At 58.1% G+C, this 14372-nt stretch overlaps 2 protein-coding genes across 4 annotated transcripts in view; one reads left to right on the forward strand and one right to left on the reverse strand.

Moving 5' to 3' along the window:
* On the forward strand, positions 1 to 7299 carry RNF215 (ring finger protein 215). Of its 3 annotated transcripts, XM_023559236.2 has the most exons (9): positions 1 to 288; positions 602 to 745; positions 1173 to 1244; positions 1323 to 1408; positions 1765 to 1921; positions 5751 to 5870; positions 5944 to 6087; positions 6341 to 6443; positions 6531 to 7299. In XM_023559236.2, the coding sequence occupies exons 1-9, from the start codon at positions 1 to 3 to the stop codon at positions 6551 to 6553; spliced, it is 1137 nt and encodes a 378-aa protein (XP_023415004.2). In that variant the 3' UTR covers positions 6554 to 7299. The 3 variants fall into 3 exon arrangements, with proteins under 3 accessions (XP_023415004.2, XP_023415001.1, XP_023415003.1); XM_023559233.2 differs by lacking the exon at positions 1 to 288 and having other exon boundaries at positions 298 to 745; positions 6257 to 6443; XM_023559235.2 differs by lacking the exons at positions 1 to 288; positions 5751 to 5870 and having other exon boundaries at positions 298 to 745; positions 6257 to 6443.
* CCDC157 (coiled-coil domain containing 157) overlaps positions 7270 to 14372 on the reverse strand; it is a 27599-nt gene continuing 20496 nt past the window's right edge. Inside the window, exons 5-12 of the mRNA XM_064271923.1 lie at positions 13387 to 14032; positions 12580 to 12657; positions 12127 to 12317; positions 11402 to 11578; positions 10995 to 11260; positions 9848 to 10301; positions 9311 to 9393; positions 7270 to 9222 (exon numbers count right to left, since the gene is read on the reverse strand). Coding sequence (XP_064127993.1) covers positions 8973 to 9222; positions 9311 to 9393; positions 9848 to 10301; positions 10995 to 11260; positions 11402 to 11578; positions 12127 to 12317; positions 12580 to 12657; positions 13387 to 14032 — 2145 coding nt within the window. The 3' untranslated portion in view covers positions 7270 to 8972. The remainder of the gene's footprint in view (positions 9223 to 9310; positions 9394 to 9847; positions 10302 to 10994; positions 11261 to 11401; positions 11579 to 12126; positions 12318 to 12579; positions 12658 to 13386; positions 14033 to 14372) is intronic.

Consider the following 14372-nt stretch of genomic DNA (forward strand, 5'->3'; position numbering starts at 1 on the left):
ATGGGCCCCCCTGCTCGCCCCGCGCTGAGGTCGCCGCCGCCGCCGCCTCCTCCGCCTCCGCCATCGCCGCTGCTGCTGCTGCTGCCGCTGCTGCCACTCTGGCTGGGCCTGGCGGGGCCCGGGGCCGCGGCGGACGGCGGCGAGCCCGCGGCCGGGGCGGGGCGGGGCGGGGCCCGTGCGGTGCGGGTGGACGTGAGGCTGCCGCGGCCGGACGCGCTGCGCCTGGAGGGCGTCCGGATTGGCCCCGACGCGGACCTGGCGCCCCCGCTACGCGGCCGCCTGCTGCTGGTGAGCGCCGCCGCGCCTCCTCCAGCTGGACCCACGTAGACTGGGCCTCTGCCGCCCGGCTTACACCCCTCCCTGAGCCCTGCATCCCCGCAGCCCCGCTCCCAGAACCAGCCTTCGTCCTGGATTGGGCGCTGACAGTCCAGTGCCCTCTCCCCAGGACGCCCAGGGCCCCAGCACTCGCGCTTCAAAACTTGAGAACCGGATGCTTGCCCCTCCAAACGCGTTCCCAAACCCTGGCCTGGATCCTGGTGCTGCTGACCCCCAGCACTTCCTCCTCCCTTCCCTTCCTCTGCCCGTGGCCCCTCACCCACAGATGGACATGGTGGATGTCGAGCAGGAGGTGCCGGTGGAAGGCTGGATTGCAGTGGCCTACGTGGGCAAGGAGCAGGCGGCCGAGTTCCACCAGGAGAATCAGGGCAGCGGCCCCCAGGCCTATCCCAAGGCCCTGGTCCAGCAGGTGCTGGTGGAGTGTGTAGGGGAGGGGAGCTAGAGAAAGGGGTGCCCAGGCATCTGCTGGAGCCTGGCTCTCAGGTGGATCCCCAGGAGTTTCCAGACAAGCCGTGGGCCTGGGTGGGACAGGGGACCCTAGTCTGGAGAATTGGGTCAATACGGTGTGGAAACCTAGAGGTGAGAGGTGGTGAGGAGAGGTTAGATCAGGCTCCGAGGGGATCGGCCAGGGAGTTCCTCCAGGGGGAGGTAGGGGTGCCTGCCCTGCTAGCACCAAGGAAGGCACAGCATTGTTTGGGTAGGAGGAAGAGGAATTTCTGCCTTTGGCCTCAAAGAGCTAGCTTATCCTAGTTTGCAGAGGAAGCTCTCACTGTAGAGCTAGGAGCTAAGAGAGATGTGGTCAGGTGTGTGCCAGCCTCCTGCCCTCTGTCCTGCAGATGCGTCGAGCCCTCTTCCTGGGAGCCTCTGCCCTGCTTCTCCTCATCCTGAACCACAACGTGGTCCGAGAGGTGAGCCTGGAGCAAGCAGTGGGGGTACAGGCTGAATACAGGGGACCAAGGTGTGCTGACCTGCCTGTTCTCCTGCAGCTGGACATATCCCAGCTTCTGCTCAGGCCAGTGATTGTCCTTCATTATTCTTCAAACGTCACCAAGCTATTGGAGGCACTGCTGCAGTGAGTTGGGGTTTGGGTTCCAGGAGGACTAGGCCTGGGTACTGAGGTTCCCCATCTCTGTTCTGGGCTCAGGGGTCTCAGAACTTGGGTGCTTCCTGTTGGCCTGAAGATGGTGGTCACCTGGTCTGAAAACTTGGTAAGGGGACTGGAAGGAGGAGCCATGGCCTGGAGAGAGGAGGCGACTCTGAGAGCAGAGGGGATGGGCCCGGAAAAAAGAAAGTTGGACACTTGATTGATAGGCTGATCCGTGGGCTTACGGTGTCTGGCCAGGTTTGTGTGAGAAGTAGAAAAAGCAATGGCTAGGAGAGGCCTGGGGCCAAAGTGAAATGGCTGGGGTGGTATTCTTTCTTCCATAGGAGGACACAGGCTACTGCTGAGATCACCAGTGGAGAGTCTCTGTCAGCCAACATTGAGTGGAAGCTGACCCTTTGGACCACTTGTGGCCTCTCTAAGGATGGCTACGGTGGCTGGCAAGACTTGGTGTGCCTGGGAGGCAGTCGTGCCCAGGAGCAGGTAGGTGTTGGTATTATACAGGGCTGGGGAGAGGAGGTACTGGTGGGCCACACATATGGCCTTGTCTTAGAAGTCCTGTGGCCTTTCATGTCTTGGTGCTGGCGATGGCTACTCTTACCTCAGCGGGTTGTCGTGATGCCCGTGGGTTCTCGATGTGGCTCCTGGCCTAGAGTCATTTACTGTTGGCTGCTGTTGTGTTGCTTCTGCTCAGAAGCGTTGGGCTCTCCATTGCCTGCAGGATAAAATTCAGACTGTTTAGCCTGGCTTTCAAGGCTCGCCTGATCTGACGCACACATTCTATTTTTCTAGTTTTCTCTCCCCTGCTTCTCTTTGCCCTATGCTCCCGTAGTCCTGTCATTTGCTGCCTGTACATACCTTTGGAGACCCTGCTGCTGGGCCTCTGGCTGGGCTTGGCCATGAGCACGGACACCCTTTATCTCCATTTCCATGTGTAGCAGAGCCTTCATTCATGACTCATCCTGCCTGTCTTCTTTGGAGAGTCTTCCTTGTGCTCTCAGTACAAAGTCCCTTCCTTTCTCTTCTAAATCACACACTTTGTCAGGCCCTTCATACGGCTCCTAGGACAGCCACTCCTGTTTATGTTTTGGGTCGCCTGACTTTGTCTCCCAAGGGCAGGGGCTAAGTCTTATCTCTGGATTGCCTATCTGTTGCCATCAAGGGGGTCCAACAGTGTTCCATCCATAGCATTTATTGAGCATCTATCCTATGTGGGGCAGATGTGCCCCGTCTCGGCACGCAGCCTCCAGCAGGTGTCGGTGGACATGGGCAACGTGAGGCAGCCTCGTCAGGCAGAGAACCAAATCAGTAGACCGTCAGGTCGAGATGATTCTGTCTCATGGTGACTCTGTGTGTGTTAGACTGGAACTGTGCTCCATAGGGTTTCGTGGCTGTGACCTTTCAGAAGGAAATAACCAGGCCTTTTTTCTGAGGCACCTCTGGGTGGGTTTGAACCACCGACCTCTTGGATAGTAGCCAAGCTCTTAACTGTTTGCACCATCCAGGAACTCAGGTACAAATTCTGGCTTGGAAAGCTCAGCAGAATGATCTTGGGCCTAGTGTTCAGCCTCTGTAAATCTCATTGTCTGTATTTGTGGACAGGGATAGTACAACCATCACAAGAATGTCTCGGATAGGGTATGCAAGGCACTTAATTTGCAGTGGGTGTTAAGCAAACAGGTAGCTGGTACTGCTTTTAACATCTTTCTTGCTGTAAGCACTTGAATAAATCAGCCATCAACAAATTGTTTTGTTTCACAAATGGGGCTGGATGTGAAGGATGTGAAGGCTGTGGAGGATACGAAAGGCCTGTGAGACCCTGTGTCTGCACTCACAGGGCTCAAAGATGAGCAGGCAAGAAGAGACTTGAACATGAAAGATACTATGGCAACTCAGCCTGAACAGATTTGTTGGGGTAACAAGCACTGAGACTAGGGATGCGAAAGGCTTTCTGGAAGAGAAGGGTGCCCCAGTGTATGTCCTCTGTGAGGGCAGCACCATAGACGTCTGATGAGGGGCCTGAGGAGGTGCCGGCGGAAAGGCTAGAGGAGAGAAGGGAGCAGGCTGGAAGGTAGACTGGGAGACAGCCTAGAGAGGCTGGAGAGGAGTGTGCACAGTCTGCCTGGTGGACTAGCTGGTACCAAGAGCAAAGCTGAGCAGCTGCGGCCATACTGCTGTCTGAAGGCGACTGGGGCAGGCATCTCAGCTGGTGGATCTGATACTCAGGCCCAGGACCTGGTCATCATCACTCTGGCCCCGGTAACCCAGAGAGTTGCAGCTCTCACAGGTCAGGAAGGTCTGAACAAACGACTTCCCCAACTCCACCCTTCCTCCTCACACAGGGGCTCCAAGATGTGCTGAGCCTGGGTGGCTGATTCTGTGGCCTGCAGTGGAGGTTTAGGCTGCCCATACCCTTGGCCCACCCACCCAGCACCTTCTGGTCTCCCCAAGGCATGGAGGCTTAGAGTGGGCCTGCCCTGGGAACTTACGCTATAATGGCCACTCGGTGAGGCTTGCCTGTGTCAGCCTGGCTCAGCATGGCCCAGGCTTACAGGGCTTGTCCGGGGAGGAGATGGGCCAGAGACACTGTCACTGAGCTGGGGGGAAGTGGGGTGGGCATAGTGAAGACCCCTGAGCCCAGCCTAGGACAGCTTCCTGGAGTAAGTGCCAGTGCCACCACCGCAGCTGGAGGGGAGATGGGGACAGAGGCCCAGGAGGAGAAGGGAGTGCAGGACTGAGGGGAGAGCTGGGCTCACAGATCTCTCTTGGTAACAGCCCCAAGCCTGAGCAAGAGCAGCGGGCTTTGACACTTAACAGCAGGGTGGGGGTCTCTTTTAACATCAGATCACTCCGTAGTCCTCCCCCTGATGGTACTTGAACTTGAGCATTGGTTGAGGAAGAACATGATGGCAGAGAGCTATTAAGATTGCAGAAAGCTTTTAAGTGCATGTATTAATCATCTCCACAGACACTGGGAAACTCTGGTGGCATAGTGGTTAAGAGCTTGGCAGCTAACCAAAGGGTCAGCAGTTTGAATCCACCAGGCACTCCTTGGAAACCCTGTGGGGCAGTTCTGCTCTGTCCTATGGGGTTGTTATGAGTTGAAATCGACTCAACGGCAGTGGGTCTGGATTTATAGACCCTGAGGAAGTGTGCCTGTGGCAAGTAGCTACGTTTCAGCCAGGAGGTGCTGCTGCTCACTCCACCGCACCTATTTCTGAGCAGCCATACTGCATATGGTTGGGATGAAATCAAGGTCACTGTGGTCCCCCAGTCACTCTGAGGCCCAACCAGGGATCCAGGGACCACAGGTTTTAAGTATTCTCTCAGTAGTCTTTTCCTTAAGTGAGGCGCTAAGACTGTATTGTGACCATGTCAGGCATAGTTCTCAACAGCAGGTACTCTCAGACTGACAGGTACCCCCAGACCAGAGAGAGAGAGTAGGTAGCTGAGAAATGCACAGTCAAGGTTAGGTGTGAGGAGGGCCGGGAGGCGGAAGCAAGCAGGAGCGCTTCTTGGAGCAAGGGGGGGCCCAAGGGCAGTAGCCAGGGAAGGGAAGAGTGTGTGGAAAGGTGCAGGCGTGGGAAGGGCTAGGAGCATGGGCCACTGAGAGGAGGGCAGCAGCAGGAGAGCTGAGGTGGGCCACATCTCTGGCGAGGTCCTATAGCCAGGCCAAGCCAAGTTCAGGCTCTCTCCTGAGGGTGGAAACAGGCTCAGGGTGGCGTGTCCAGCAGGGTTGCCCAGTCAGGTTTGTAGTTGAGGCCCTCCTGGCTGCCAGGTTGGGATGAGCAGGCGAGAGTGGAGGCCGGGGACCACAGAGCAGTGGAAGGTCATGGGATGGCCCGGGGAGGGCACAAGAGATCTAGGAAGGAGAAGCAACAGGACGGGGCTGGACTCACTCTGAGAGTGGGAACAAATTCCTGGCTTGGTTGGGGTGTGGTGGTGGGCACTGAGAGACCAGGAGGAAGTGCAAGGTCCTGGGTGGGGGAGGCTCTGGGGCTGCCAGATAGAAGCTTTCATATGTACAGAAATACAGGGTTTGTTGCTCAGGAGAGGCCTGGGCTGGGAACAGATTTGGTCTCCTGGGTAGGAGAATGAGATGTGTAGGATAGGAAGAAGGCAGCTGGGAGCAGACCTGAGGGTCTCACGTGTGGGAGGCACAGAGCTGGCAGAAGAGGAAGCTGGGAGCACACGGGGATGCAGAACCTTTGGTGCACTTGCTGGCCTGGTCCTTGGTGCCATGGGGATGGACTTCACTGGGGAAAGAGTGCAGGGCAGCCACAGGCCCTGACAACCCCGGTCCCCTCCCCAGAAGCCCCTGCAGCAGCTGTGGAATGCCATCCTGCTGGTGGCCATGCTCCTGTGCACCGGCCTTGTGGTCCAGGCCCAGCGGCAGGCGTCGCGGCAGAGCCAGCGGGAGCCTGGAGGCCAGGTGGGAGCCCACGGGAGCCCCGGCCACCCCCAGCTTTCCTGCCAGAGAGACTGTACCTGCCCCTTTCCCACAGGTGGACTTGTTCAAGCGCCGTGTGGTACAGAGACTGGCATCCCTCAAGACCCGGCGCTGCCGTCTGGGCAGGGCAGCACAGGGCCTCCTGGAGCCGGGCGCTGAGACCTGTGCTGTGTGTCTGGACCACTTCTGCCACAAGCAGGTTAGTGCCCTGGGTAGAGACCAGCCCTTGACTGACCAGTGATGTCCCCCATTTTCCTCCAGAGACCTCAACCACCCCAACCAGACCCTTCTCCAGATTCGCTCCTAGGCGCCAGGGCTATGGAATGGCGGGGAGGGGACAGGCCAGGCCACTGGGGGCTTGTTTCCAGCTCAGGTGTGGGGCACAGAAAAAGACACCCTCACTGGAGTCCTGCCCCTGTGGCCTGAGGACCCCCTCCCTGCCCCCGGCACAGTGGCTCCGGGTACTGCCCTGTAAGCACGAGTTCCACCGAGACTGCGTGGACCCCTGGCTGCTGCTCCAGCAGACCTGCCCACTGTGCAAATTCAACGTGCTGGGTGAGTAGGGGCAGGGGCCCTCGGCTGATGGCACCTGGGCCCTGCCTGATGCCTGTCTCCCTGCTCTTTCTCTTCCTGCCCCTACAGGGAACCACTACTCAGATGATTAGCTGCCTGCCTGTACCCTGGCCCTCAACCTGGGCTCCTGGAACAGGACAGCAGGGTGCACAGGACAGAGGTCCCTGTGGGTGGGACAAAGGGCCCCTCCCCTGATGAGGGGCAGGGTACCCTGCTGTGTCCACACTGGGAAGGTGGGGCCACATCCCCAAGCAGGATGCAGGGCTGAGACCAGCCAGTCCAGGAAGAGAGGCTGCTGGGGGCCCTTCTCTGCAATTCTGGGGCTTCTTGCCTGCCCTCCTCACAGGCAGCTCCTCAGCACCCAGGCAGAGGCCTGGGTAAGAGGGTGAGGGATAGTACAGCTGCTCTCAAGGATTGGGGGCTCTCTGGCCTACCTTTTAGGGTGTCCCTGGAGGCTGAGGCTACAGTATTTTGTGTTTATTTATTGGGGCATGGGTTGGGGAAGGAACTTTCTGGCCTTCGGGGCACCCTGGCCTGACCATCTTTCAGGATACACCTCAGTCCAAGCTGTGATGTTAGACCCAGAGTCCTCACTTTGCCTGCTGCCCCCAGCCACAGACACCGCTGTGTGTCCCTCCCCGGGCCTGGCTGGGACCAGGGGCTTTAGAGACTGTCCAATCCTGATCTCTCTCAGTCAGAGCTACATGGGCCAGCCGGGATCCCTGAAGCCACAGGATAACTGGTGCATTCCCCAGGGGCATCGGGTTTTTTTAGGGAAGATCTGGGGTGGGGAAGGTTTAATATTAAACGTGGATATATTTTAACATAAAATAGAAAATCTGTGTGTATTTTTTAAGATAAAAAGTTACCTTGGGCTCTACTGCCTATGGGAGGCATAATTCTATGATAGCCCCCAAAACGTTCCACCCCACTTTGTGCTCACATCCTGTGTAATCGCTAGAACTGTGAATGTAACGGATTTTCCTCCTGTGGTTCAGTTATTTTATATGGTACTGAAGTAAGGCAAGTATCCAAGTAGACCTGACCTAATCATACAAGCCCTTTAAAAGCAGAGGGTTTTCTCTAGCTGATGGAAGAAAAGGAAGTCAGATTTGAAACATAAGGGGATTCAACGTGTGAGAAACTTGCTGACTTCAAGATGGAGGGGCCCACATGGCAAGGAATGTGAATGGCCTCTAGGTACCAAGAGTTGCCCCCAGCTGAAAGCCAGCCAGCAGGGACATAGGGCCCTCAGTCAGGTCCTGCAAAGATCTGAATTCTGCCAACAACCAGGATGAGCTTAGAAGTGGATTTGTCCCCAGGGCCTTCAGATCGGAATGCAACCTTGCAGATAACCTTGATTTCAGCCTTCTAAGACCCTGAGCAGAGAACCCAGCTACACAGGACCAGACTGCTGACCTGCAGAACTCTTAGCTAATTAATGGATGCCAAGTAGGTGGAGGCCTGAGAGAGGAGCCAGCCTTCACCTGGACCTGGGCACAGGCACCCTGGCTTTCACCTGTGAGGGCTGGGCCAGTGATCAGCCTCCCTCAGGAACCCCTGGACTCCACTGAAGCCGGTTAGGCAGACCTCGGCTGTGCCAGCTCAGCTACACACATCACCCCTCCTGACCCTTCTCTGTGAACTGAGGTGCTGCACCAGGTTGCTTCACTAGGGGAAAATTTCAACTGGGAGTGCTCACCCTCAGAAAGCCTCAGCAAGGTCTTAGAGCCTGTTTTTCTCAGATGAGGTAACTTGAGGCAATAAAGTGGACTGGTGTGGCCAGTGACATCAGTGGCAGGGTGGACCCCAAGGGACCCAGAAAAGCCAGAGCTGGCTGTGGTGTCCACCTCTCTGGCTGGGCAAGACCCTGCCCTGCCCTCATTGGCCTCCTGGGGATCTGATGTCCAGGATTTAGAGAAACCTTTTCTTCTCACCATTTTCTGGAGGTGGGAGTTCTCTATTAAAGAGGGCTGACTTCCTTAGATCCTTAATGTCCCTTCCCCAGGCCTCAGAGCTGGGGCTGGGAAGGCATCACTGCCCTGCTGGCCTCCATGAGCCCAGAGCCAGGGTGGCAGCCTCTGATGCCTCCCTGGCCTCAGACAACCTTGTCAGACCCTCTTCGGCAGCTGCTTTCCCATCCCCTGGCCCTCCCCCACCCTGCATCTCCTCTCACTTGGTACAGATCAGAGTCCATGTCTCCCACTTGGCCCTTGCTATGAGGAAAGACTGTCCTTCACCTTACCCAAGTGCTAGAAGCTTCTCTCCGCCCTCTGTGTGTTCTCCTCTCCTGTCTCCTGTCAGGAGGCAGGAAGCTGCCATTTGCTGTGGGCCCACAGTGTGCCAGGACTGTGCTGCTGGCCAATGACCCATGTGGCTGGCACTCAGCAGCCCCCACCCAAGAGGCTAGTGCTGTGAGACCAAGATCACAGTGGGCAGGTGGCTGGGGCTTTATTGTACTGGGTGGGTTGCTAGCCACCTGCCCCCACTGAGCCCCGCTGCCGCAGCAGGCTACATAGGTCGCTCCTGGGGCTGGTGTGCAGAGCTGGCCTGGCCCCGGCAGGGTGAGAGTCTCCGTCTCAGCCTGGCCAAGGCGTGGATAGGGTTCTGGGAGCAGATGGCTGAGTGAGGCACATCCTCCAGGGAGGACTTGCTGGGCCGGCTGCCAGGCTGCTGAGATAGGGATGTTCGGGACTGGCCTGACAGGGTCCTGCCTGCACTGCTTGTCCTGCTGCCAGGTGGGGGCCGCCTGCCCAGGGACCTGTGGGAAGATCAGACCACAGGAGCCCCCTGTGAGTGAGCCTGGACCACCCACCCCACCTGCTACCTCTGGCAAAAGCCTCACTCACCCTGGGGAGGCTCTCCGGGCTGGGCGTGCTGTTCCTGGGGTTCCCTTAGTGAGAGGGGACCAGAGCTGGTCCTGGGGGATCAGCTGTAAAGAAGGCCACGGTCAGAGAGACCCAATAGTCCCCTCCCCACTTTACAGAGACGGTGACATAGTTAGAGGTGGTGGACAGCATGAGCCCGAACTCACAACCCCTTCCACCAAGGGGCAGAGTTTGGGAAGCTTCCAGGGCCCATCCTAAGCCACAGGCATTAAGTGTCAGGAGGTTTGCTTTCCAACACAGCTCCTGATTAGCGTGGAATAAAGGTACGAAGGGCTACGAAGAAGGATTTGGAGCCGGGAATAAATGGGCCCATACTCTCCTTATGCCTTCTGTATAAGCGGAAGACATGTGGCAGCTTCACAGAAGCCCAGCCTAAAGCCCCATGGGATGAGAGCCTGACAGGTTCCCAGGGTGGAGTGTGATAAGCTCTGCTCGGTGGGGAGCCTCCTCCAGGTCACTGGGGGCCCACCTTCTCAGGTTGGGGGCCGGGCTGCCCACCTTGAGGCCCCCCTGCTGGGCTGCCTCCTGAATTTTGGACAGCATGGCCTGGAGCCTCCCGTTCTCCTCCTGCAGGACCCGGATGCGGATGCTGTTGGCCTGCACCTGCCTCTCCATGTCGTCCGTGACGTTGCCAGAGCCTGTGGGGCACACACTATCTGGAACCCCACCCCACCAGGCCTGCCTCTTGCACCAGATGGGAAAGGACCTCAGAGAGCAGACATACCCATTTGCGTGCCCCTTGGGTGGGTGGCTTGCAGGCACAGGGGAGCTAGGCAGGGCCAGTCCCTGGACCTCCCACCTGACCCTCTCGCAAGACTCTGCCTCCCTCTTCCCACCCAGCAGGAAGATGACCACAGCACTGTAGAATCTAAGCTGGGTGGGGCCTAAGCAAGGGAATGGGTCTCTTCCCACACTTTGTTTCCGGAGGGCCACAGAGACAGAGTGAGCTCTCCAAGGTCAGACAGAGTCAGACTCAGAATCTGTGAGTCACGGGATTCAGCAATTTTTCCCATTGCTTTGGTGGTGGTGGGTGCTTCCAGCTCATGGTACCACAGACATGAGCAGGTTGCTGCCCTCTCTGGTTCTTGGCTTCCTGATCTTTAGAAAGCAGCTGCTATCTGTCTCACAGGGCGGTTGTGAGGGCAACAGATGGGCCTGGCATGCAGTCCACAGTCAGGAGGATAACTTACCATGGCCACTAAACCGTGGTGGATCTTCCTGACAGCTCTGATGATGGGTTCACCCTACTCTACCATGAGGGAGCTCAGCACTACAGGGCTGGAGGACCTGGGACAAGAACCCAGGTTGCCTGGTACCCAGTCCTGTGCCAAGACGGATGCCTAGCACTTGTCTGTCATGGGATTCAAGGACACCAGACAGCCCTGGGGGTATACCCCTGGAGCTGGGCCTGTGGTGTGGTTTGACAAGATGCCAGAAAGGGAGACACAAGGAGGCTGAGTGAAGGCTAGCGTTGGTGTGGTCAGGAGCATGGGCCTCAGAGGCAGAGACCTGTGTCTGAATTCGGCTGCATGACCATTGGCAGTCGCCTTGCCTCTCTGGGCTGCTGTTTCCCCATCCACGTAGAGGATTCAGATGGTGTAAAGCCCCTGTGTGTCACGGGGCCCAGGGGTCAGGTCCCTCCTACCCAGGGGGCCGCATTGCTGACTGCTCTCCTCTGGTCTGTGGCTTCCACTGCAGCATCCTGCCCAGGTGAGCCCTCTGCAATATCCCCGGGCCCCTACTTTGGATCTGGGCCTCAAGGGGCCTGTGCAGGTCCGGGAAAGCCACCAGCAGCCGCTCCCGCTCCTTCAGCTCCAGGAGCTCCCGTTCCAGCTCCGAGATGGTCAGTCGCAGGTCCGTCGTTGCCTGCTCCAGGCCTTGCTTCTCCCACTGCAGGCTCTGTAGCAGCTCCTAGGGCAGCAGAAGGCTCACGCCTGGATCCCCAGGTACACCCCCGACCCCTGACACATACACACATGGGCGTGGGACAGGCCCGTATGCACTCAGCTGGCTGGAGGGAGGCACACACCCATGCCCTCACCCTGCCCCCACCTGCTGGGCCAGGAGCTGGCACTGCCCCTGTTCCCTCTCGCTCTGCAGGCTCTGCAGCTGCTCCTCCACTTGGGCCCGCTGGGCCTCGGCCTCATCCAGGCTGCCCCGCAGCTCCTCACGCTCCTGGTCCAGGCTGTCCAGCTGCTGCAGCAGGGCTCTCTGTTTGGCCTGCAGGGACTGAGGAGGGTGAGGGGCCAGGGAGGCTGTGAGGCCCACAGGGATGGGCCAGCTGTGTGGGAACAAGGAAGCTATGGGACCTCTGGCTGCCTTGTGCCTTGTCTGTACATGGGGGCACAGCAGCACCTGGGCCCTGGGCTGTGGCTCATGCTCTGCCCTCCTCATACTTCCTCAGGCTGATGGCCCAACCACCAGCCTTTGGCATCCACCTCCTCCCAGAAACTTTCTGGATTCCAACAAGCAGACATGGCCATCCTGCTCTGGGACCCTGCAGCACTTTCCCTGGTCCAACCAGTCATCTGGTAGGAGAGCTGTTTATGACACCTCTGCTGGTCCTGGCCTCACCTGGCCTTACTGGTCCCTGGGTCACCATCCCTCCACATTTAGCTCAGGGAAGGACCTCCATAAAGGTGAGTCAACCCCAATTTTGGTTGTGTACTGGGGAGTGGGTGCCCTGCCCAGATGGGCCCCCTCCACGCCTGTGGAGCCTCTCTCCCTAAAGCCCACGTGGTAGGCATCCAGGGGGCAAGAAGGGCACCTGGCCTCACCTCCTGGTGGCGGACCATGCTGTCCACGCGGGCCTTCTCTTTGTCCAGCTCTGTGCTGGCCCAGCGGATCTGCTGGCTGGCCCCGTCCAGCCGCCCCGCCAGCAGCTGCACCTGCCCCTCCAGCTGCTGCACCTGCTTCTCAGCTGCCACTCGGAGCTCTGCCTCCTCCTGCAGCTGCTGGGCCTTTACCTCTGCGGGATTGACCAGGTGTGAGAACGGTTCGGGTAGGAGAGCACTAGGTGTGAGTCCCAGCACTGCCTTTCATCCAGGGCAAGTGAGGGCTCTAAATCCTGCCTCAGGGGGTTTAGAAAATGGGAGGCACTCTCTGGGGAAGAGGTGACACTCTAGTTCGGGCCCTCACCCAACAGTGTGACCAAGCGGTACATACCCTCCTTTGTGGCTCCTTTTTTACATCTGCCCTATAAGCCCAGGGAACAAACAGTGGCTCCTTACCTATAGCCTGTGTGGACTCCTGCTTTTGCTTCAGCTCCCCCTCCAGGACTGCCACCTTCTTCTTTAGGTCACTTGTTTCTACAGCAGCCAAGAGAGGCCCTTCAGAGACACTCTTGGGCCCGGCTGGCTACCTTCATGCCCCGCACACCCTGCAGTGGGGAGGCAGCCATAGCCCTGTCGAGGGGCTGCGCAGGGTTGTAGGAGGACTCTGGGACAGTGCCAGGAGAGCTAGGCCCGTCTACTCTGCTTCTTACTGGCTGGCTGCCATGTCTCTACACCTCTCTGGCCTCAGTATTCTCCATGGAGAATGACAGTGAGGCTCAGAGAGGGCAGTGACTTACCCAAATCTATCAGTGGGCACTGGCCAACCTCCCATTCCAATAGCCGTATCTCTTTGCCTGATGGCTTTTGCCAACCTGCAGAGGCTGCTCTGCTTGGCTGGAAATGCTAAGGGATCACTGCCCCAGGAGTAATCCTCACTGACTAGTAGGAGTATGTGGATAAACACCCCAGTGCCCTCATCCCTCTGGCAGAGTAACTCTGAGGCATGTGCTCTCCACAGTCTCAGTGTTCCCCAGTGGGATGCAGCTCCAATTGCTCACAATGTGATGGGCCTCGTAAATGTACCCATTGTTGCTGCCTTCCTTCCCTGTCTCTTTTCCCCACTCCCCAGCCCAGGTTTCCCCGTCCTCTCACGCATACTACTTGTACTAGGAGCCCTGTCTTAGGGTCTGCTTCGGGAAAGCCCCCGCTAAGACTGTGGCAGAGCCTCTGGGCCACTAAGGATCTGGCCTCTGGGGCACAGACCTGCAAGCAGTTGCTGCTTGTCACACTTCCACTCCACCAGGCGCTGCTCAGCCTCCTCTGCCTGCTGCCGCCGCACCTCCTGCTCCTGCTGCAGCATCTGCCCCAGCTCGTCCACCTGCTTCCTGAGTCCATCCTTCTGCCCCTCGGCCTCCTCCAGCTGGGCTCTGAGGGGCCCGACAAGCTGAGCAAGGGCCCCCACATGCTTACTGATGCGCATCAGGTCTTTGCTCTGTTCTGCCACCCAGCGGCCCACAGTGGCGGCTGGCAGTGGCCTGAGCCCCATGCTGTCCTGCACCAGCTGCTGGAACTGGTCTAAAGACGAGGGTAGGTTCTGGCCCTGACAGAGGCTGATGACCACCTTGCCCACCTCCTGCAAGCTGCCCTGGACGCTGGTGCACGCATCACAGGGCACTAGGGCCGTCTCAACCGTCTGGGAGTAGACACTCCTGGTGTTCTCAGCAGTTCTGGCTGGACACTGCAAGGAGACCCTGGAAGGGATGGTGTCCGACTCTTGGCAGGTCTGGGACAAGCCTGGCATTGGGGAAGGAGGCTTGATGAACTTGGCAGTCACAAATTCAGGGCTCCTGGCTGGCTCACCCTTGGCTGTGGGCTTGGAGGTGGGGGTCTCCCCCTGGTTTGCCCTTTTCTGTGATCAGAAAAAGAAAAGGAAGGCAGGTGAGGTAGACAGGCCTAGGAGGTGACCAGCCTGCCTGATGCTATCTGACACCAACGCGAATGAGAGAGAGGGAACCTTTCCCTCCTTCCTGCTCCCACAAATTACTAAGCCAGGGCCTTTTCCAAGCTGCCCTGTAGGTTTGATGCAATTTTATGCCTGGTACTGGGAAGGCGACAGTGATAGTAACAGCTGCTGGTTAACAGGCTTTCTTATGTCACCAAATCTGCTCTCACCTTTAGTTTCCTCCTAAAACTAAAGGTAGTTGGGTCCTCCCTCACTGGGTGGTTGTGAGATTACAGAATAACCTGTA

This window comes from Loxodonta africana, chromosome 19, assembly GCF_030014295.1.
Source record: "Loxodonta africana isolate mLoxAfr1 chromosome 19, mLoxAfr1.hap2, whole genome shotgun sequence".
NCBI classification, from domain to species: domain Eukaryota; kingdom Metazoa; phylum Chordata; class Mammalia; order Proboscidea; family Elephantidae; genus Loxodonta; species Loxodonta africana.